General features: G+C 39.8%; 1 protein-coding gene across 5 annotated transcripts in view; it reads right to left on the bottom strand.

Moving 5' to 3' along the window:
• LOC127010319 (multiple PDZ domain protein-like) overlaps window positions 1-22,251 on the bottom strand; it is a 174,991-nt gene that overhangs the window by 81,626 nt on the left and 71,114 nt on the right. For all 5 annotated transcript variants that reach the window (XM_050884193.1, XM_050884194.1, XM_050884197.1 and 2 more), the window contains exons 3-4: window positions 20,361-20,455; window positions 19,430-19,499 (exon numbers count right to left, since the gene is read on the bottom strand). In XM_050884193.1, the coding sequence (XP_050740150.1) occupies window positions 19,430-19,499; window positions 20,361-20,455 (165 nt within the window). The remainder of the gene's footprint in view (window positions 1-19,429; window positions 19,500-20,360; window positions 20,456-22,251) is intronic.

Below are 22,251 nucleotides of genomic sequence, written 5' to 3'. Positions count from 1 at the left end.
AGAGAGATTAGGAATTTCCATGCAGGTCTTAGTTTCCCTTGAGACAGAAACCCATCTTGAAAGTCCTCCTCCTCCTCCTCCTCCTCCTCCTTTTCCTCTCTTCTGATTCAAATTTTCCATCATATTCTATTTCTTTAACTTTATTCAATTAGTTCTTATTTTATTTTTTCCTTTCTTTATATTTATTTTCCTTTTTCATTTTATTTTCTCCCTCTCCTTCTCTTCTTCTTCCTCCTCCTCCTCTAAATCACACCCTCTTCTTACAGTTTTAAGAGCTTTTTCACGTCGAGCCAAACTCTCTCTCTCTCTCTCTCTCTCTCTCTCTCTCTCTCTCTCGTGTGGGTGTGTGGATGAGTGGATAGGAAGGTGGATGTGGATGATGTGGATGTACTTTATCTTCAGGTGTGGACAGCTGTGGATGATGATGATGATGATGCGGATGCTGATGATAGGAGAGGTGGAGAGTGTGTATAAGAAGGTGGAAGAGAAGATGAAGGTGGATGAAGGTGGACGAGAGGAGTATGTATGGATGGATGGATGGATGAATGGATGAATGGAAGAAGAAAGTGATATGGAGTGATGGAACTACACACACACACACACACACACACACACACACACACACACATACACGCACACACACACACATACACACACACGCACATCCCCCTCTCCCGCCCCCACACACGCACATACATATACACATAAATTTACAGAGATACAAAACACACAAACAGTCATGTCATAAATACGGTGATTTAATATGCAAGAAACAATATTTGCAAGCAGGATATACGTGTGTGTGTGTGTGTGTGTACGCTGAGAAACATACAAGCAATCATCAAATAAAGCATGAATTTACTCTAACATTGACACACACACACACACACACACACACACACACACACGTTGGACACACACACACAAAAGTCCACCCACTGATGATTGCCTCGTGATGTTGACTGACGCACAGACAGACACACAAACAGGCGGACAGACAGCAAGACAGACGGACCGACAGAATGAATGGCACACAATAAGACTTTTTACTACGCCAAACATTTATGGAGCAATATATATTTTTTTTGTCTTGATGGAAAAATAATGTAACCAGTTTCTCTTACAGGTGATAATTAATTAACAACCTAAACTATAACGAATTTACCTTTTTTTCTTTTTTTTCTTTTTTGGTTCGTGGGTGTCTTCTGTGTACCTACTTTTTGTCTATCGTTACTTTACTTTTCCTATTTTTTTGTCTTCATTATTTTCAACTATTTTCCTCTTTTTCATTTTTACTTTTTTCCATTTTTTTCTTATTTTGGTTCGTGTGTGTCTTCTGTGTACCTACTTTTTGTCTATTAATACTTTACTTTTCCTATTTTTTTGTCTTCATTATTTTCAACTTTTCGTTTTCTTTTTTACTTTTTCCACTTTTTCTTCTTCCTTATTTTGGTTCGTTAGTGTCCTGTGTACATACTTTTTGGCTATCCTTACTTTTCCTATTTCTAGTCTTCATTGTTTTATCTCTTTTGTCTTCGTTTTCTTCTTTACTTTTTTCCATTTTTTTTTCTTATTTTTTGGTACCTTGTCTTTTCTGTGTACCTTCTCGCTCTCACCTCTCTTCTCTTCATTTTCTTTTTTACTTTTTTCATTTTTTTTTGGGTTCGTGTGTGTTTTCTGTGTACCTTCTCGCTCTCACCTCTCTTCTCTTCCTTTTCTTTTACACTTTTTTCCCTTCCTATTTCTTTTGGTCCTTGTACGTGTCTTTTCTGTGTACCTCCTTACTTTCTATGGCCTCACCTGCGCCTCTCGGTTACGTAATCCCCAGGTGTGGTAATCAAGGCCCCCGAGGTGTGTTTAGAAGCCCAGCCAGACGTGTTTACAGGTAATGTTTACAGGTGTGTTTACGGTCTGTGTTTACACCTGGCACCAAGAGAGAGAGAGAGAGAGAGAGAGAGAGAGAGGAGGGGGGTGGGAGAGTGGGGGAGAGTACTGTATGTGTGTGTGTGTGTGTGTGTGTGTGTGTGTGTGTGTGTGTGTGTGTGTGTGTGTGTGTGTGTGTGTGTGCGCGCGCGCGCCTAGAGAAGATGCGATTTGCCAAAGGGAGTTTCCGTCTCTCTCTCTCTCTCTCTCTCTCTCTCTCTCTCTCTCTCTCTCTGACGTCATCGACCACCACCCAATCAGAAGACAGAAAGGACTCATTCAAAATACGCTGCGTTTCCAGGAAGAGGAGGAGGAGGAAGAGGAGGAGGAGGAGGAGGAGGAGGAGGAGGAGGCGGAGGAGGAGGAGGAGGAGGAGGAGGAAAAACAAGAAAAGTAAAGAAAAGGGAATAGCAGGATAAGGCAGAGGAGAAAGGAATACAGAATGAGATTAGGGAAGAGAAGGAGAGGGAAGGAGAGAGAAACTACGAGACAAAAGAAGAAAAGAAAAATGCGAAGAATATGCGATGAGATAAGAATCGTAAATATATGCGATGACGTTCTGGAGAGAAAAAAGTAGAGAATGACACACACGCACACACGCACTCACTCCAATCGAACAGGAAGAAGATGTAATTGACACACTCATCCACTCACCCACCCACTCACTCACTTACTCACTTCAGATATATAATGGTGTTTGTAATAATTCCGTTTTGGTGCGTGGTCTGTTTTTTTTTGTAATCATTCTCTCTCTCTCTCTCTCTCTCTCTCTCTCTCTCTCTCTCTCTCTCTCAAAAAAAAGAAAAAAATCACACACACAAAAAAGGAATAAAAAACAAGTGTCCCTCCTAAGAAAAATATAACAGACTTCCCTTGAATACATCTTGATCCAGAAAAGAAAAATAATACCCCAAAAATGAAACTTACAATATTACCCCCAAAATAAAGCCCACCCACCCCACCCCCTCCATCCCTCCTCCGTGGATAGATCTTGATACAGGTGTTACCATTCATCAAAGGAGGGGGTACAATATTTCTCCTGCGCCATGAATACATCTTAATAAAAAAACAAAAAAGAAATATGCTGCCAAAAGAGAAAATGGACAATAACACCCTCAAAAAGACACACACAAGAAGAGATAGGGATTTGTTTTTTTACAGTAGAGGAAACAGTTCAAGGGCAAAAAAAAGGAAACAATAATGAAATAAAAAAAGCTCGCTACTCACTGCTCCTACAAAAGATAGACAGACCAACAGACATATGGACAGAGAGATAAACAGACAGACGAAAGAGACAGCTAACGAAAACACAGAAGAAAAGAGGTATATGAAGCTGAAAACATATAGACATAGACAGATAGACCAACAGACATATAATAGACAGGGATAAACAGACAGACGAAAAAGACAGCTAACGAAAACATAGAAGAAAAGAGATATATGAAGCTGGAAACATATACACATAGACCAACAGACATATATCGACAGCGGGATAAACAGACAGGAAAAAGACAGCACACGAAAAGACAGACATTAATACGGAAAGGCAAGTAGATCTTTTTTAACAGCAAGGGAGACAACTCAAGGGCAAAGAAAAGTAACCAGAAAGTCCACGAACTTAAGGAAACCGAACAAGATGCCAAAAGACAGGTCAGTTTCGGGAGGAGGCCAAAAAAGACGGAAAAAACAGGGAAAAAAGACAGCTCAGTTTCGGGTGAAGGGAAAAACATCTACCTGTGCCATCCATCAAACCAGGTCTACAATATTTCTCCCGCCGCGCGCTCCTTTAAATACCAAATTGGGCGATAAATAAAGGAAAAGAAACGTTACCGGGTCGGGGCGCATTAAAAAAAGACGCGGCTTTTAATAAATTTGAGCGGATAAATAACCATAAAGGCGGAGTTACGACCTGATGATTAACGTGGCCGGGGCGCGCAGGTGTGGAAGTGTTACCTGTGCTACCACGCCCTCACACCTGGCCCGTGGTACACCTTGGGGATGCAGGTGAGTGTGTGTGTGTGTGTGTGTGTGTGTGGTTGTTGTTGTTGTTAGTGGTAGTAGTTGTAGTAGAGGCAGTAGTTGTTGTTGGTTTTGTTTTAGTAGTAGTGGTAATTATTGTAGTAGTAGTAGTAGTAGTAGTAGTGGTTCTTGTACTTTAAGAGCGAAAAAACAAAATAAAACTAAAATAAAGAGAAAATAAGTAACGAAATATATAAGAAAACAAACGAGAAGAAAAAAATAAAACAAACATAAAATAAAAACAACGGAATTAATAAGAAAATAACGAAAGTAACAAAAATAAATAGTAAAATAAAATCGGAGTCAATAACGTCACATTACTGCCGATGACGCTGCTGCTACTGCTGATGATGATGATGACGATTAAACACGATATGAGATATAAGATAAAAATTATACATATTTGAGTATAAAATTAATGGAGGGCGCGTCTGTCAGCCGGCGATTAATGGAACTTTGAACGCGGTGGACATCAAAGAGAGATTAATGTGGACAATTTTCAGCTTGAGTGGAGCGTTTTAAAATTTAGAGACGGACAGACAGAGGGACAGACAGACATACAAACAGGCAGCTGGATAAATCAATAGACAGATCGGGCACACAGAGACAGACAGACAGACAGACAGACATGCAGCTGGACAGGTCAATAGACAGACAGTTAAATGGATGGACAGATAAATATACAGACAGATCGGCCAGACAGACAGAGGGACAGACAGACATACAAACAGGCAGCTGGAGAGATCAAGACAAGCAATTAAATGGATAGACAGATAGATATACAGACAGATCGAACACACAGACAGACAGACATACAAACAGGCAGCTGGAGAGATCAATAGAAAGGCAGTTAAAAGGATGGACAGATAGATATACAGACAGATCGAACACACAGACAGACAGATAGACAGACAGACAGACGAATACACAGACCAACAGACATGCAGATAGATAGATGAATAGACAGAATGGAGACAGACAGACAGACACAAAGAAAGACATATACAGACAAGCATTTTAACAGACGGAAACACAGACAAACAGAAAGACCAATAGACAGACAGACTTTGAGCGCCGTGGACAGTTTTCAGCTTGAGTGGAGCGTTTTAAAATATAGAGACAGACAGACAGGCAGATGGATAGATAGATCAACAGACAGGCAGTTATATATATATGGACAGATTGATTAAGAGACAGATCATAGACAGACTTACACAGAAAAGACATAGACAGGCATTTCGGCAGAAGGGAACAGACAGAAGGATAGAAAGAAAAGAAAAACAGACAGGGACAGAGACAATTGAACAGACTGATAAACACAAATATAAAAACAGCAAAAGAAGACAAACAGATAAAAACAAAGGCATATAAACAGCACACAGACAGAACCACAGACATAGATACAGACAGACAGACACATATTCACAGACAGATACACAGATGGACAGACGATTAAACAGACAGATTGGAGACATACAGACACAGACAAAGGCGTACACAGAGACATATAAACAGGAAGAAACAGAGAGAGAGAGAGAGAGGAAAAAAAACACAGAAAGATTAGAGATTTGGAAAGACATACAGGCACAGATCACGACACACACACACACACACACACACCCACACACACAAAAAAAAAAATCCTTATTCCATCCCATTTTTCCCCCATTAATTAAATCTACCCTCGTCTATTTTCACGGCCTAATGAGGAAGACTTAATTCCCTGTAAAGAGAGTTAAATACCCTGATAGCCGCCTCATGCGTATGTAATAGAGTTTCATTCCGTCTATTATAGTCACATAAAGCATAAGGTCTCTCTCTCTCTCTCTCTCTCTCTCTCTCTCTGTTGACCTGTATTCCTCATCCAGTTTTACCCTTTGCTACCTCTTCTATTCCTCCTCCTCCTCCTCCTCCTCCTCCTCCTCCTCCTCCTCCTCCATATTTAATGAGCAGATGAAGGGCAGGTAGAGAGTGCAGGTGGGCGGAGGAGGAGGAGGAGGAGGAGGAGGAGGAGAAAGAGGAGGAGGAGTGTGAATGAAATGGTGAAGGAGAGAAGGAAGGATGGAGGGAGGGAGTGAAGGAGAGGAAGGAGGGAAGAGGAAGAAGGAGGAGGAGGAGGAGGAGGAGGAGGAGGAGAGGAAGGAGGAGGGAAGATAAAGAAAAAGGAGGAAGAAGATTGGAAGGACAGGAGACATAAATGGATTGAGACAGGCAAGGGAGAGAGAGAGAGAGAGGCAGGAATAGTCAAGTACCTTTCTCCGGCTACTCAATAATACAGGTGTGTCTGGCGGTACCACCCCTCACACAGGTAGAGGTGACCTTCAGGTGTGGTCAGGTGTGTAGGTGGAAGGTGTGGGCAGGTGAAAGGAGTGAAGTAGATGTGGAAAATGTGGAGTGAGGGTGGAAGGTGTGAAGTGGATGTAGAAGATTATAGGGAGTATGTGGAAGGGTTGCTGAGTAGGTATAGGAGTGGAGTGTAGGTGGAATGTATGTGGAGTAGGTGTGGAAGATGTGGAGTTTGAGGGGAAGATGTGGAGTGCCTTGTGTGTGAATGTGGATGAGTGGAAGAGGCGCATGTCCATTGTCTCTGTTATATGGGTCTGGATGTGGAGTAGGAACATGTGGAGGAGGTGGATAAAATGTCGAATAAAATGGAATAGAATAATGTGTAATAAAATGTGGAGTATGTGGAGAGGATGAAAGGAGTGGAGTAAGTCTTGTGGAGGTTTAAGAGTGATGTGGAAGAAGGATGTGGAGATGTGGAGGGTATGGAGTGCTTGCTGTCGATGTGTGGGTGGAGAGGGATGAAACTATGGATGTGATATTTGTGGAGTGTGGAGTGAATGAACGAAGGAAAGGAGTAAAAAAACGCGCGTGTGTGTGTGTGTGTGTGTGTGTGTGTGTGTGTGTGTGTGTGTGTGTGTGTTTGGATGTGCGGAAAACACACAAACGACACACAACATCAACATACAAGAACAGCAACAAGAGACAAACGTAGAAAAAGAAACACACACACACACACACACACACACACACACACACACACACACACACACACACACACACGTACACAAACACAAACACAGACTTTTTTCAACGAATTCATTTTCTCTTTTACGTTTTTTTCCCTTCATGCTAAAAAGACTGAAGTGTTTTGCTGTTAATTAAAGAGAAAAGGAAGGCAGGTAAGGGAGGAGGGAGGTAGGGACAGAGAGAAGGAATTAAAAGGTGTATGTATATATGTATGTATGTATGTATGTATGTAGGTAGGTAGGTAGGTATGTATATATGTGTACTTAGAGGAATTGGTCTTGGAGAGGAAAGGGAGGGTAAAGAAAGGTCAATAAGATAATAACAGTACATAGATAAATAAATAAATAAACACTAAAAGAAAGGAAAACAAAAGAAAAAGTGTGATGGAAAAATACGAAGAATAAGAAAAATAAGATAAAGAAAAAACTAAAGAAAGTGTGGCGGAAAAATACGAAAAATACGAAAAATGAGAAAAGAAAGTAACAATATTTTTTTTTGAGCAATTAATTATCTTATGAATGCATGATTGTCCTTAAGATGGTGGTGATGGTGGTGGTGGTGATGGTGGTGGTGGTGATAGGGGTGGTAGTGGTGGTGAATGCAGGGGGCGGTGTAGTGGTGGTGGTGATGGTAGAGGTGGTGATGGTAGTGGAGGTGGTGGTGATTGATGATAATTGTGGTGGTGATGAAGGCAGGGGACGGTGTGGTGGTGGTGGTGATGGTGATCGTACTGATGGTGATGGTGTAATATAGTGATGGTGATGATGGTGATGGTCAAGGTAGTGTTTGTTGTGATGGTGATGGTGGTGATGGTGGTGGTGGTGGTGAGTGACGATATGGGTAAAGGTGATGAAGGCAGGTGATAGTGAAGGTGGTGGTGGTGGTGGTGGTGAAGGTGGTGGTGGTGAAGGTGGTGAAGGTGGTGGTGGTGGTGGTGGTGGAGGAGAGCGACAGTGTATTAAGGGCAGCCTGAAGGTCGTGTTTCTTAGAATCCAATGTAAATACTTAATGACCTCTCTCTCTCTCTCTCTCTCTCAAGTAGCTATAGAAAGTGAAATATTATGTAGATTTAACGTAGAGTTTTTTTTATACTGTGAATGAGTGACTGTGAACTTTATATATTTATTCAATCATCTTTCCATTTACTCTTTTTTTCTTTATTCTTTATCGTTTTTACATTCGTCTGCTACAAGATACATTCAACTATATATTTATTTCTATATTTACTAACTTATTTCCTAATCATTTATATTAGTCTGCAGAATACGTCTAATTTTCCTTATATTCTTTTTTTTATCGATATATCAAACTTATTTTCATCAACTATGATACAAAACTTACGAGACAACACCCACACCCACCCAGACACACACACACACACACACACACACACACACAGCTACACAAACACAAATACACAAGAAATAGAACGTCAGAAAATTACTAAAAACTGACTACCGCACACACACATACACACACACACACACGAAGAACAAAGGCCTGGGTTTTGGTGGCATTTCCAGGTAGGGTGGCAGTGTTGCGTCACCACGGAGAGCGACACAAACACACTCTTTCAAGGGAGACTCAAGCTTACTGGGTCCACTCTCGCTACTGTTAGGTAAATTGTGGATCTATATGAATTTGAAGTCTTTTAATCGTCTATACATTCAAATCGTTCTTTATATACGTGTTTTCTTTTATATTGTTCTCTGTTTTCGTTTTCATATCTCTTTCCTGTATTTTTTTCCCTTTTCTTGCTCTCCTTCCCTCCTTTCTTCTTACCGTCCTTATTCTAATCCTTCCATCCTATACTGTTTCCCTTCCTTCCCCTTCCCTTTCCTTCCTTCCTTCTTACCGCCCTCCTTTCCTTTCCCCTCTTCTATTTTTTATTTCTTTTTTTTTTGTTCATGGTTAACGTTCCTAATAAATCTTTTCCCGTTTTTTTTTTTAGATCATTCGTTCGTTCGTCTTATCTCACCTCCTTCTTCTTCTTCCTCCTCTTCCTCCTCCTCCTCTTCCTTTTATCTCTCAACAAAACGCATTGGAAGAACTCGACGTATCAGCTGAGAGAGAGAGAGAGAGAGAGAGAGAGAGAGAGAGAGATTTGGAGAAGTCGAACTAAAAATAGAGAAGTGGCATTTTGGATAACACACAAAGGAAGCCATCTCTCTCTCTCTCTCTCAATTAATCAGAGGAAGGCGAGACCTGATTTTCAAGCTGATTAATCTTCCACTTCCAAATAAATTCTACTTTCTCTCTTTTATTCTCCTTTATCACATTTCTTCCTCTTCCTCATCATCTTTTTTTGGTATTAATTTCTTCCCTTTTTTTCTTTTCCTTATCTTTTATTTTCTACATTCATATCGTTAGTAGTTTTTCTTCTATTTCCTTTTTCATCAATCATATTTTTTCTTACATCCTTATTACCGTCTCCTTCGACATCCTTTTTTCTTTTTTTCTTCTTTTACTTCATTTTTCCATCAGCTGTTCCTTTTATCTTCATTCCAATTGGCATCTCCATCTGCCTCCTCCTCCTCCTCCTTCTCTTCATCTCATCTTCGCTCCAGTCCTCCCTTTTTTTTTTTCCTAATCCTCCTCTGTTTCCTAATGTTTTTCCTTCTCTTTTTCTCATTTTTTATTTTCTTCTTTTCCTTTTCCTTTTTCTTCTTCTCCTCCTCCTCCTTTTTTCTATTCATATTATGTTCTTCATCTTCTCTCTCGTCTTGCTCCTCCATTTCTTTTTTCTTCATTTCACATTCATTGCATATATACTTTCTTATTTATCATATATTCACCCTCTTCCTTCCTTCCTTTCTTTCTTTCTTTCTTTCCTTCCTTCCTTCTTTCCATCCTTTTCCTCCTTCTACTTTACCACTACCTCCTCCTCCTCCTCCTCCCTTTTCTCTATTTCCTCTTCTAACTAACTCTCATTCTCTGCCTCTTCCTTATTCTTCTTCGTTTACCTCTCCTCCTTCTCCTCCTCCTCCTTCCACACTCTTCTCAACCACCTCTTTTTTATCCTCCTCCTCCTCCTCCTTCCTTTTCTCTATTTCCTCTTCTAACTAACTCTCATTCTCTGCCTCTTCCTTATTCTTCTTCGTTTACCTCTCCTCCTTCTCCTCCTCCTCCTCCTCCTCCTCCCACACTCTTCTCAACCACCTCTTTTTTTTATCCTCCTCCTCCTCCTCCTCCTCCTCTCGCCTTTCATTCACAATTTACATAACAAGGCAGCTCTGGGGATGAGGAGACTTGGCACCACTGCATTAGTCTCCCCTCGAGAATGTGGCAACACTGCAGCGAAAGGGCACTACGCTTGGCTCCCTCAAATAGGTGTTGATGGTGGTGGTGACGATGATGGTGGTGATGGTGATGATGATGGTGGTGGTGATGATGATGCTGGTCTCTCTCTCTCTCTCTCTCTCTCTCTCTCTCTCTCTCTCTCTCTCTCTCTCTCTCTCTAACTTCTTGTACTTGTTCTTTTATTGTTTCTAGTTCTTCTTCTTTTCTTCTTCTTCCTCTTCTTCTTCCTTGCTTTCCATATTTCTTACCATGTTTACTTATCATCTTCCTTATTCTCTCTCTCTCTCTCTCTCTCTCTCTCTCTCTCTCTCTCTCATAATCACCGCCTCACTTACTCCCCTCAAGGACGAGAGGAAATAAACAAACAAAGACTTTTTCCCTCCCCTCCTCTGAAGATATACTCTCTCTCTCTCTCTCTCTCTCTCTCTCTCTCTCTCTCTCGAGGTAAGAAGCAAAGGAAAAACAGAAAAAATAACGAAGGGAAAAAGTGGAAAGGAAAGAGGCAAGTGACTGTCGGATAATGGAAAAAGGAAAACAAAGCGGGAAAAAGGGAGAAAAGGGAAAAAAGAAGTGGAAAAAGTGAAAAAGGGGAATAAAAGAAAATAGGAATAAAAATGGAAAAGGAATAAAAAAGGGAAAATAAAGGAAATGCAAGAGGCAAGTGACGGTCGGAAAAAAAAGGAAGCGAATCTGAAAAAAAAAAAAAAAAAAAGTGAAGGAAATTATAGAGTATCACGGAAGGGATCAATCAAGACTAATATTGAACCATGACTTTTTTCAATACTTCTTTTTAGGTATGGTGAACTGTTCTACATATGATTATTTTGTTGTTGTTTTGGGTATTCATTTATCTTGTGTGTTGCTTGAGTAAACTGTCATTACCAGTTTTCTGTAATTTTCAGTTTACAGCAAGATAGCGTTGATAATATTTTAGCATTAATTTACTTTTTTATTTATTTGCGGTTCCTTTTCGTTTTCCGCGCGAAGAAAGAACAAAGAGGTCGCGTAAAACGAAATCGCGTAATCTAAACATGATATTTTTACCCATTAGTATACAATGGAGGGTTGATTCATGTTTCATTCAGTCCTTTCCTCAGGCAGTTCTGGTTTTCCACATACAGAGAAAACGAGAGAAGGTGTATCATGTGAATTCCCGGAACCTAAACCTTATATTTGCACCCATTAGCAAACTACGGAGGGTTGATTCATGCTTTAGAGTCTTTCCCTAAATAGATCTCAGTTTCCGCGTACAAAGAAAAGGAGAGAAGGTGCATCATGTGAAATTCCGTGACCATAAACGTGATATTTTTACCCAAGAGCAAACGATGGCGGGGTTGGTTTACCTGTATTTCCCATGTAGTCATCGTTTACAATTTTGCAGCTTAGTTTTTATTTGTATATGGAAAGAGAGAAGCCGCGTAATCTAAACATGACATTTTTTAACCCATTTGCATACTAGGGAAGGGATGATTCGCCCCGCTATATTGTTTACAGCTTAGTTTTCGTTTGTATATGCAGAGAGAGAAGCCGCGTAATCTAAACACGCCATTTTTAACTCATTTGCATACAAGGGAAGGAATGATATTTTGACCCCCATTTGCATACTAGGGAAGGGATGATTCGCGCCGCTATATTGTTTACAGCTTAGTTTTCGTTTGTATATGGAAAAAGATAAGCCTCGCAATCTAAACATGACATTTTTAACCCATTTGCATACTAGGGAAGGGATGATTCGCCCCGCTATATTGTTTACAGCTTAGTTTTCGTTTGTATATGGAAAGAGAGAAGCCGCGTAATCTAAACAAGACAATTTGACCCCCTTTTGCATACTATGGGGAGGGTTGACTCGCGATGTTCTTTTGTTTACAGTTAGCTCTCGTTTTACGCGTGAGGAGCAAGGGAGCTTAAAGTGAATTTCGCGTAATATAAACATAACATTTTTTCGCATCAGCATACCATGTGAGGCAGAGGGGAGGGAGGAGAAGGGGGAATGCTCGTGTAAATGCAGGCAAAATAAAAAAAATAAAAAAGACCGCATAATACAAGAAATATATTAGTGTTTATTTTTTTTTTCGTTCCTCCCGAAGAAAAAAGATTAAGAACGCATATTTTTCAAGGGTCCGTATAAATGAAGGCAAAGAAAAACGCATAACACAAGAAATATATTTGCGTTTTAATCTTTTACGCTCTTTTCCCTCATAATAAATAAAAAAAGATTAAGAACGTGTATTTTTCAAGGGGTCGTATAAATTAAGGCTAAGAAAAACCGCATAATACAAGAAATATATTTGTGTCTAAATTTTTTTACGTTCTTTTCCCTCATAATAAAAAGATAGAGAACGTGTATTTTTCAAGGGTTCGCATAAATGAAGGCAAAGAAAAAACGCATAATACAAGAAATAGATTGGTGTTTTTTTTTGGTTTTTACGTTCTGTTCCCCAAACACACACAAAAAATATAAATAAAATAAATAAATAAATAAAGAACGTGTATTTTTGAACGTGCGTAAAATGTAAAGGCAACTATCAATATCTTTTGTTTTATTTCGTTCCGGACACACACACATACACACACACACACACACACAAAAAAAAAAAAAAAAAAAAAAGGTAAGAGTCAGTTTGTTTTTGTTCTCACCGAATGTTTGTGTTTATTTTCTCTCTCATCGTGTTTTATTTGTTTATTTTTCATACATTTTTTTTTTTTTACTGTCGTGTGTATCGGGTCTCGAAATGGCAGTACCACCTCCCGTCTCTCTCTCTCTCTCTCTCTCTCTCTCTCTCTCTCTCTCTCTCTCTCTCTCTCTCGACCATTAGAAGGTCCAGCGCCGCTTCATTTCCTGCACGAGTCTTCCTCCTCCTCCTCCTCCTCCTCCTCCTCCTCCTCTTCTTCTTTTTCTTCTTCTTTTTCTACGTTCTCTTTCTCTCTTCCTTTTCTCCTTCTACTTCTTTCAACTTCTCTTTCTCTCCTTGTTTTCTTCTTCTTCTTCTTCTTCTTCTTCTTCTTCTTCTTCTACATTCTCTTTCTCTCTTCCATTTCTTTCCTTTCTCCTACTTCTTTTTACTTCTCTTTCTTTCCTTGTTCTTGTTCTTCTTCTTTCTCTTCTACATTCTCTTTCTTCCTTCCTTTATGCCTTCTACTTCTTTCTACTTCTCTTTCTTTCCTTGTTCTTGTTCTTCTTCTCCTTCTTCTTCTTCTTTTTTTTCTTCTTCTTCTTCTTCTTCCTCCTCCTCCTCTCTTTTCTTGGGCCTTTTAATCTATTTTTCATCCTTCTTATTCATCCTTTCGCATTTTCGTCTCTTTTTGCTGTAATCTCGCCATTCACTCCATTCATAGTCTGTTTACATTCCTCCTCCTTCTCCTCCTCCTCTTCCTCTTCCTCCTCCTCCTCCTCCTCCCAATTATTTATCTTCCATTTTATCGTCTCTTCTCTCCTTTCTCTCTCACCCCAAGATTCCCTCTCTTCTCCTCACGTTTCCTCTTCTTCCTCCTCCTCCTCCTCCTCGTCCTCTTCTTCCTCCTCCTCCTCCCACTGTCTCTCCTTTCATTACCTCGCTTCCTTTCTCTCTCGTTATCCTTCCACGCCACAGTTTCCTTCCTTTCTTTTTTTTTCTTTTTTTATTCTGCTCTTTATTATTTTTATTTTCCTTTTTCTTTCTTTCGATGTTTTACTTCCTTCAAATGTTTTTCTTTTTAGATTTTTTCTTCTTCAATTATTTCGTCTTTTTTTTCAACTTTTTTCTTAATTTTTTTCTTTTTTGACGTTTCACTTTTTAAATATTTTTCCTTTTTTTCCTTTTTCTTCTTTTTTATTTCTTCTTATTTCTAGTTTTTTTTATCTCCCTATTTGGCATATTCTTTTTCTCTCCAATATCTTTTTTTTTATATATATTCTGTATCTTCATTTCTGCCCTCTCTCTCTCTCTCTCTCTCTCTCTCTCTCTCTCTCTCTCTCTCTCTCTCTCTCTCTTATCACTTCTCTTCCCTTCCTAGCGTTCCCCTTCTTCCCTTCTTCTTTCCCCTTCAGCTTAATTTTCATTGCTTATCTTGCCCTCTCTCTCTCTTCCCTATCTTTTGTTTCTCTTTCCTGTTTCCCTTCTCTTCCCTTTTGCTTCGGCCTTCCCTTTTTCTCCTCCCTGCCTTTCCTTCTCCTATTATCAAACTTTTTTCTTTTCTTCTTCTTCCCTCTCTACTTGCCTTCCTTTATTCCACTTTCTAACATATATTTCCTTCTCTTCTTTCTTTCTTCAACTTTCTCAGCTTCTTTTCTCTTGTTTATTTTCTTTTTCTTTTCTTCTTTCCATATTTACCTTCGTGTATTCCATTTTTCTTTCCTAAGCATTTTTTCCTTCCCTTCACTCCTTTCTCTAACCTCTAAGCTCTTTCCTCTCCCCTTCTTTCCCTTTCCTTATCTTCACTCTGTAGTTCCATATCTTCTCTCTCTAACATACTTTTCATTTTTCGAGCATTTTTTTCCCCTCCCTTCACTCCTTTCTCTACCTTTTCAGCTCTTCCTCTCCTCTTTTTCCCATCCATTTCTTCCCTTGCGCCAACCTCCTTATCTTTCCCATCTACTCTCTCTAACATACTTTTCATTTTCCTAGCATATTTTCCTTCCCTTCTTTCCTTTCTCTACCTTCTCAGCTCTTCCTTTCCTCTTCTTTCCCTTTCTTTTCATCCATTGTACTTCCTCCTTATCTTCCCCATCTACTCTCTCTAACATACAATTATTTCCCTTAGTATATTTTCCTTCCTTTCTCTACCTTCTCAGCTCTTCCCCTCCTCTTTTTCCCCGTCCCTTATCTTCTCTCTGTACTCACCTCCATATCTTTCCTATCTACTCTCTCTAACATACCTCTCATCCCCTTTTTCCCTTCCTTACCGTCTTCTCAGTATCTATCATCATCCCCTCACCCCTGCTCTTCCTAACCTACCTTTCCTTCCCCTCTTACCCTCCCATGTAGCTACCTCTTACCCCCTCCCTCCCTAGTCTGGCCAGGTAAACAGCCCCCCCTTAAGAGTAAACACAGGTGCTAACAAAGACGAGGGCACTGTAAACAAGAGGGGAATTTTAAGGTTAAAGGACAAGGCCGTCTTCTGGATACCCATATATACCTGGGCGACTATAGATACACACACCTGGGCTACCTATAAACACCTGACTCGTATATGTGAATGGTTATGTTTTTTTTCTTTTTACAACAAAGGAGACAGCTCAAGGGCACAAAAAAAGGAAACAATAATAAAAAAAGCTCGCTACTCGCTGCTCCTAAAAAAAGAATCAAAAGAGGTGGTCGAAAGAGAGGTTATATATATAAAAGTTATGTATATACCTGTCTGGGTTACCTGTAAATACCTGTGCCTACCTGACTCATGGTTCTCCTAGTTCTCAGTGCATAGATTCATATATACATACATACAAACATACATACATACATAAATACATACATACACTCATGGTTCTCCAAGTTCTCAGTGCATAGAGTCAGACAAACATACATACATACATACAGAGACAGACAGACAGACAGACACACACACACACACACACACACACACACACACACACATACGATCCGATTGGCATTGAGGAAATTAAAGACGAAATTGACAGTATTTGATTTCCTTTTTAGCTAGTCCGATACTCTGCCCTTCCTGTTTTTGTTCTTGTTTTTTCTTATTCTTGTTATTATTTGTTCTTTTTGTTCTTTTTCTCTACTTTTTGTTTTGTTCTGTTGTTACTTTCCAATTTTCTTTTTCTATTTCGTCTTTTCCCACACACTTCCTCCTCCTCCTCCTCCTCCTCCTCCTCCTCCTCCTCCTCTTCCTCCTCCTCCTCCTCCTTGTCTTCCTTTGCAATTCAAGCTCACCATCTTCCTCCTAAGGGCATGACAGCTAGGAAGAAGAAGAAAAAAATAGAAAAGAAAAGACAGTAAAAAAAAAAAGATAAAACAATATGTCGACGCCACAAAAATGAGAAAAAAAAGAAAAAGAAAATGACAGAAGACGTTTTTTTTTTTCATACACGTTATTTTTTTATGTTTTGTCTTTTCTTTATATTTTGTTTTGATGTTCATGATGAGTAATTATTTTTTTTTGTCTTTAGTAGTGATGATAATGATGATGAGAGCGAGAGAGAGAGAGTCTTAAGCGAAACTTGAAACTCAATCCATCACGAGAGTGTGCGAAACAACAGCCATGGATCACAGTTTCTTTATTTTCTCTCTCTCTCTCTCTCTCTCTCTCTCTCTCTCTCTCTCTCTCTCGCTTGCAATATCCTGTCATCGAACACACATACACACAAACACACAATATCCCACCCCCAATCCTCTCTCTCTCTCTCTCTCTCTCTCTCTCTCTCTCTCTCTCTCTCTCTCTCTCAGCATCATTAAATTAACTTTAGCACTACCACCACCACCACTACCACCATCACCACTACCACCACCATCACCACCACCACCACCACCACCACCAGTAGCGTCACATTAAACCAGATGTAATGTAACCACTCCATAAAGGTATTTTTGGCCTAGACTTTATTTTCTTGAGTTTCTCACTAACAACCGTATCTGGCACGGGTTCCCGGAGGATAGGAAGAAGGGGGGAGGGAAGTGGGGGAAGGGAGATAAGAAGAGGGAAAGGGATGGGAAGGAAGGGGGTTGGAAAGGAGAGGGTAAAGAAGATAAAGGAAGGGGAGGGGAAGGAAGGGGGGAGGGAAGAGAAGGAATGGGGATGGAAAGGGAAGGAAAGAAAGAGGGGAAAAGGGAGGGAAGGGAAGGAGAGGGAATGGAGGAGAAGGAAATGTATAGGAAAGGGAAGAGTAGGAGAGGAAGGGAAGGCAAGGAAATGAAGGAGGAGGGAAGGAAGGGAAAGGGAAGGTGAGTGGAAGATAAAATAAAGGAGGAAGAAAAGGGACGAAAAGGCAGGAGAAAGGGAAGATAAGAAATAGAGGAAGGAAGCGAAAGGAGACAAAAAGAAAAGGGTGAGTAAAGATAAAGTAAGAAATTCAGTTAATAAAGTGAAAAATAAATAGAGTACAAATTAAGGAAGACGTGAAAATAGAAAAAAAGGATAATAACGAAAAGAAAAACATACCAAGGAAAGAAATAAAAGGCGAAAGAATAAGGAAAAAAGGGAAGGAACGAAAAATAAGAAGAAAAAAAAGTTAATAAAGAAGAGAATAAACAGAGATAAAAGTTAATGAATATGTATAAGAAAAATATGGAGGGTGTGAGATAGCGAGAGATAGCAAGAGAGAGAGAGAGAGAGAGAGATTGCTCCAGGGTGAGATTCCTTCTATTGTACTCCTATCAACTCCTCCTCCTCCTCCTCCTCCTCCTCCTCCTATTCCTCTCCTCCTCCTACTCCTCCTTTCCTCTTAATCTTCCTTTCCTATCTTCTCCCCATTCCAATTTATTAAGAGTACGATTCTCTCTCTCTCTCTCTCTCTCTCTCTCTCTCTCTCTCTCTCTCTCTCTCTGTGTTATGGGTGATAATGTCTTTTCCTTCCGCCATACTAGTTTTTTTTTTCGCTCTTTTCATTAATTAAAACCCAAAATTAGACGATATTTGGTTTGGTATATTTTTTTACGCATTTCCGTTTGTCTTTTGTTTTTCTTCGGACTGTGGACTGAATTGCTTTTTTTTCTTCTTCTAGGTATTTTTAACTTCTACGTAGATTGCAATTTTCATTCATTTTGTCCTCATTTTTTTCGCTTTCCTTTTTATATGTGAACGGAATTGCTTTTTTTCCCTTTTTGGTATTCATAACTCTTATGTATATTCTAATTTGCATTCATATTTTCTCCCTATTTTTCGTTTTCTGTATTATTGGAAGTTGTCTTTTCATCAACAATCTCCTTTTCTTGAATCATATACCAATAACAATTTTAGCTTTCATTCATATTGTTCCTATATTTTTCGTTTTCTGTATTATTGGAAGTTGTCTTTTCATCAACAATCTCCTTTTCTTAAATCATATACAAATAACAATTTTAGCTTTCATTCATATTGTTCCTATATTTTTCGTTTTCTGTATTACTGGAAGTTGTCTTTTCATCAACAATCTCCTTTTCTTGAATCATATACCAATAACAATTTTAGCTTTCATTCATAGTCCCTATATTTTTCGTTTTCTGAATTACTGGAAGTCAACTTTTCACCAACAATCTCTTCTTGCATCCTATACCAATAACAATTTAACTTTTCATTCATATTCAATTCTTTTCGTCTTCTATATCATATGAAGCTAACTTTTCATCAACAATCTCCTTTTCTTGCATCCTATTCCAATAACAAAAAAGTTTCATTCATATCGTCCCCATTTTTTTCGTTTTCTTTGTCAACTGAAGTCAATTTTTCACCTACAATCTCTTCTTCTTCGATCCCGTACCAGTAACAACGAAGAAAAAGAATCACTCACCTTTCTTTTTCTGGTATGTACATTTTCCTCGCTGTTTCTCCTCCTTTATTACAAACGCCAACAACAGAAGTAATAAAATGGGATATTGTACACACGATCAAAAAAGTATCGCGCAGGTCGGAACTTTTTTTGTTTACATGCGAGGCAGCAGTTAAAAGTACACAGGGAAACAAACACAAACAAACAGGAAAACGCCCTCAAAACAACAACAATAATAATAATAATAATAAGCAGGAGTTTCATAAAAAATATAATGAGAGTTTGTGTTTGAGTTTCATAATAATAACAAGTGTTTCAAGAGAGGAAAAGAAGTGTTACATTAAAAAAATATAGTGTTTCATTAAAATAAATAAATAAAAATAAGGAGTGCATGAATTCCAACAGGAAGTGGACTAAGCAGTAGTTTTTAATATTCATGGTTTAATAAAAAATAATAATGTCTAATAAAAAAATAATAATATGCGTAAAAAATGTGTTAAAAAAAATGAGAATAAAAAGTGCAGGGTTACCAACAATAGATGAATTAAGCGTCTATTTTTAACATCCATCGTTTGAGGCATCGGAATTTTACGTTAAGACATGCGTGGATACTTTTTTGATCGTGTGTACAAACAATAACAACTACAATTACACCAACAATAACTACAACAGCTACAACACTACAAAACAAACACCTTCTTCCCCTCCTCCTGCTCCTCCTCCTCACCAGCCCAAGATCGAGTCTGTACTCACCTCGTCCTCCAGTGTGACGGGGAACTGCGTGACGGGCTTGATGGCCATTTCCTGCAGGCCCGTCTTCTTCCTGGAACGGGAACCCAGGTGCGTCAGTACAGGGCAAGGCCAAGATTACGCACTGAGATAAAGTTTAGGACATGTAACACACAGAACACGAGGGGCGGCAGTAGGGCACAAGGGCAACACAATATAAGTTTAAGACACTTTCGCTTCTCATATCAAGTATTTCTAAAGGTCAAAGAGGGGGTCAATCAAGTTCTTATGAGTGTTTCTTAAGGTTCGCGGTACAGAAGAAGGGCCAAACTATCACCAGGGTCATAAAAGTACTCTTGGAAATGACCAAAGCTCCTACGAAAGCCTTGTCAAATATGTGAGCTTGGGCGACGAAATCTTTAGTAATATTGCCCAAGGATATGAAACACACAAAACGAGAGGGGCGTCAGTACAGTACAGGGCCAATAAGTACATGACGTTTAAGTTTAGGACATGAAACACACAAAACACTAGGGCCGTCAGTACAACACAAGGCAAAGAAATACAAGACGAGGACATGAAAACCAAAACACAAGGGGCGACAGCACAACACAAGCCCCAGACATTACATGGAGGTTCAATTTAGGACAGGAAACTTCAAGTGACGTCAAGTTGGCAAGGGAGTTCTTACACTAAGGCCATATGATAATCAGAGAAACTATCGTATGAAAATGTTATCACCTGTATTTTGGCGGTTTGGGGACAAGATAATCGTGTGTTTTTACTACTAACTGGCGTGTGATAACTATGATGTATATTTAAACAGTACACATCATACAGCCATTCAGTCTTAATTGGATACGTCATAATTCAATACATCATAAAACGCTGAAATACTCCGACATGAATAATCCGATCTCTCTCTCTCTCTCTCTCTCTCTCTCTCTCGACTCACCTGAGCACAATCACCTTCACCTTCGGCCCCGGTATGCCCTTGAAGATGCTGGAGGCGTTCAGGTGACATCGTCCGTAGATTACGTTGCCGTTCACCTGTACAGACACACGAACACCCACAGGTAAGATATAGAGGACGGGACATGTACCTAAGAATGTATGTTTTCCTATGTATTCCTCTCTATTGATCCTCTTTTACTAGGTTTCAATCTAATTTAGCTTTTCCTCTTTCTCTCTTATAGTTGGCCCTCGTCCTCTTCCTCCTCCTCGTCCTTCCTCTTCCTTTCTCTCACTTCTTGTTCTTCTATGTATTCCTCTCTATTGATCCTCTTTCACCAGGGTCCTATCTTCTTATTCACCTTCTCTTCCTCTTTCTCTCTTATATTCTTCCCCTCCTTGTCCTTCATCTTCCTTTCCCTCATTTCAGGTTTTCCTATGTATTCCTCCTCTCTATTGATCCTCTTTTATCAGGGTCCTATCTTCTTATTCACCTTCTCTTCCTCCTCCTCTCTTCTTTTGCCTCTAATGCTTCTTCTCCTTCATTCTTTTCCTCATTTCTCCCTCTCTCCTCTCTTCCTTCCTCCCTTCATCCTGTCTCTCCCTCCTCCTCCTCTATGTCTCCTCTTCCTTCATTATAAATCTTCTTTAAACATCTAAGACACAATGGGTGAAAAAACTAGTGTGGTCTATTTTAGTTCTGCATGTTCTCTCCTTCATCGATAAACACATACAATAAAACCTTAAATCAATACTAAACTGCAATATATATTTCACTTTAGTTTCCCTACGTATCGATAGACAAAGGAAAATGTAGTAAAACGTGGGGAAGCCTTTGTACTGAGCCTCTTATAAACAAAATACAAGAAAGTACACTCTTAACATTTATTTAAGTCAGCCCCCTTAGCCTCCTCTGCTTTGGTCTCCCTTACAAACCCTCAACATCGGTCCCGTTTTCTCAAGTCCAAAATCACTAGGGCGCTCATTTTCTTCGGGCGCGTTTCCCCCTAGAGGAGCGAGGCTTTGTAGGGGTGACCATGGTATTCAGGAGAGGCCGACAGGGATGAGGAGAGAAATGGTTGGAGGGGAAGGGAGGTGAAGAGGAAGAGAAGGAGAAAACGCAGAGGGTAATGGTAGGGTGGAGAGAGGAATAGGGTAAGAGGAAGGTGGAGGAGGAAGAGAAGACAAACAGTAGGAGAGGAGAAGAGGGAGAAGAGGAGGCGGGAAGAGAGAGGGAGAGAAATGAGGAAAAGAAAGACAAGCGGAATAAGATGAGGAAGAGATAAAGTAGGAATAGAAAAGAGGAAGGTGGAGAAGGGACAAAAAAAGGAGGAGGAAGCGATGACGATGATAAGAGAAGGTGGAAGAAGATAAGAAGAGAGAGAGATATGAAAGAAGGAGGATAAGGAGAAAGAAGAAAGAAAATGGGCGAAAATAGAAAGAGAAAAAAGGTGGACTTGATAAAAAAAATGAGAACAAGAGGAAGACATTGATTAGGTAGGAAGAGGAAGATAGAAGGAGATAAAAGAGGAAGAGGAAGAGGAGAAAGAGGAAGAGAAAGAGACCTTAATTTACATAGTGTTTCATGGACTTCCCTTTCATCTGAGCCTGTAACCTGCATCGAGAGGGGGAGAGTGGGGGAGGGAAGGAGGGAGAGGAAAAGGATGGGGGGAAGAGGAGTAGGGAAGGAGAAGGGAAGGGGGCGCGGGAGGGGGGGGGGGGGCGATCAGGGGGTTCAGAATGTAAATAATCAACACATGTGGAAATTGGGGACTCTGACTAACAATCAGACTAACGAAAATGATAGGATTCAATGCCATGTCAGTCAGTTCGAAGCTATTCAGAGGATCAATCGGGGAATTCTGTCGCTGAATGGGTGACGTTTGCCGTAGTCA

Source organism: Eriocheir sinensis, chromosome 43 (genome assembly GCF_024679095.1).
Source record: "Eriocheir sinensis breed Jianghai 21 chromosome 43, ASM2467909v1, whole genome shotgun sequence".
In the NCBI taxonomy this organism is placed as follows: Eukaryota; Metazoa; Arthropoda; class Malacostraca; order Decapoda; family Varunidae; genus Eriocheir; species Eriocheir sinensis.
The sequence above is the reverse complement of the archived record's forward strand: the minus strand, read 5'-3'. Positions and strand labels throughout refer to the sequence as shown.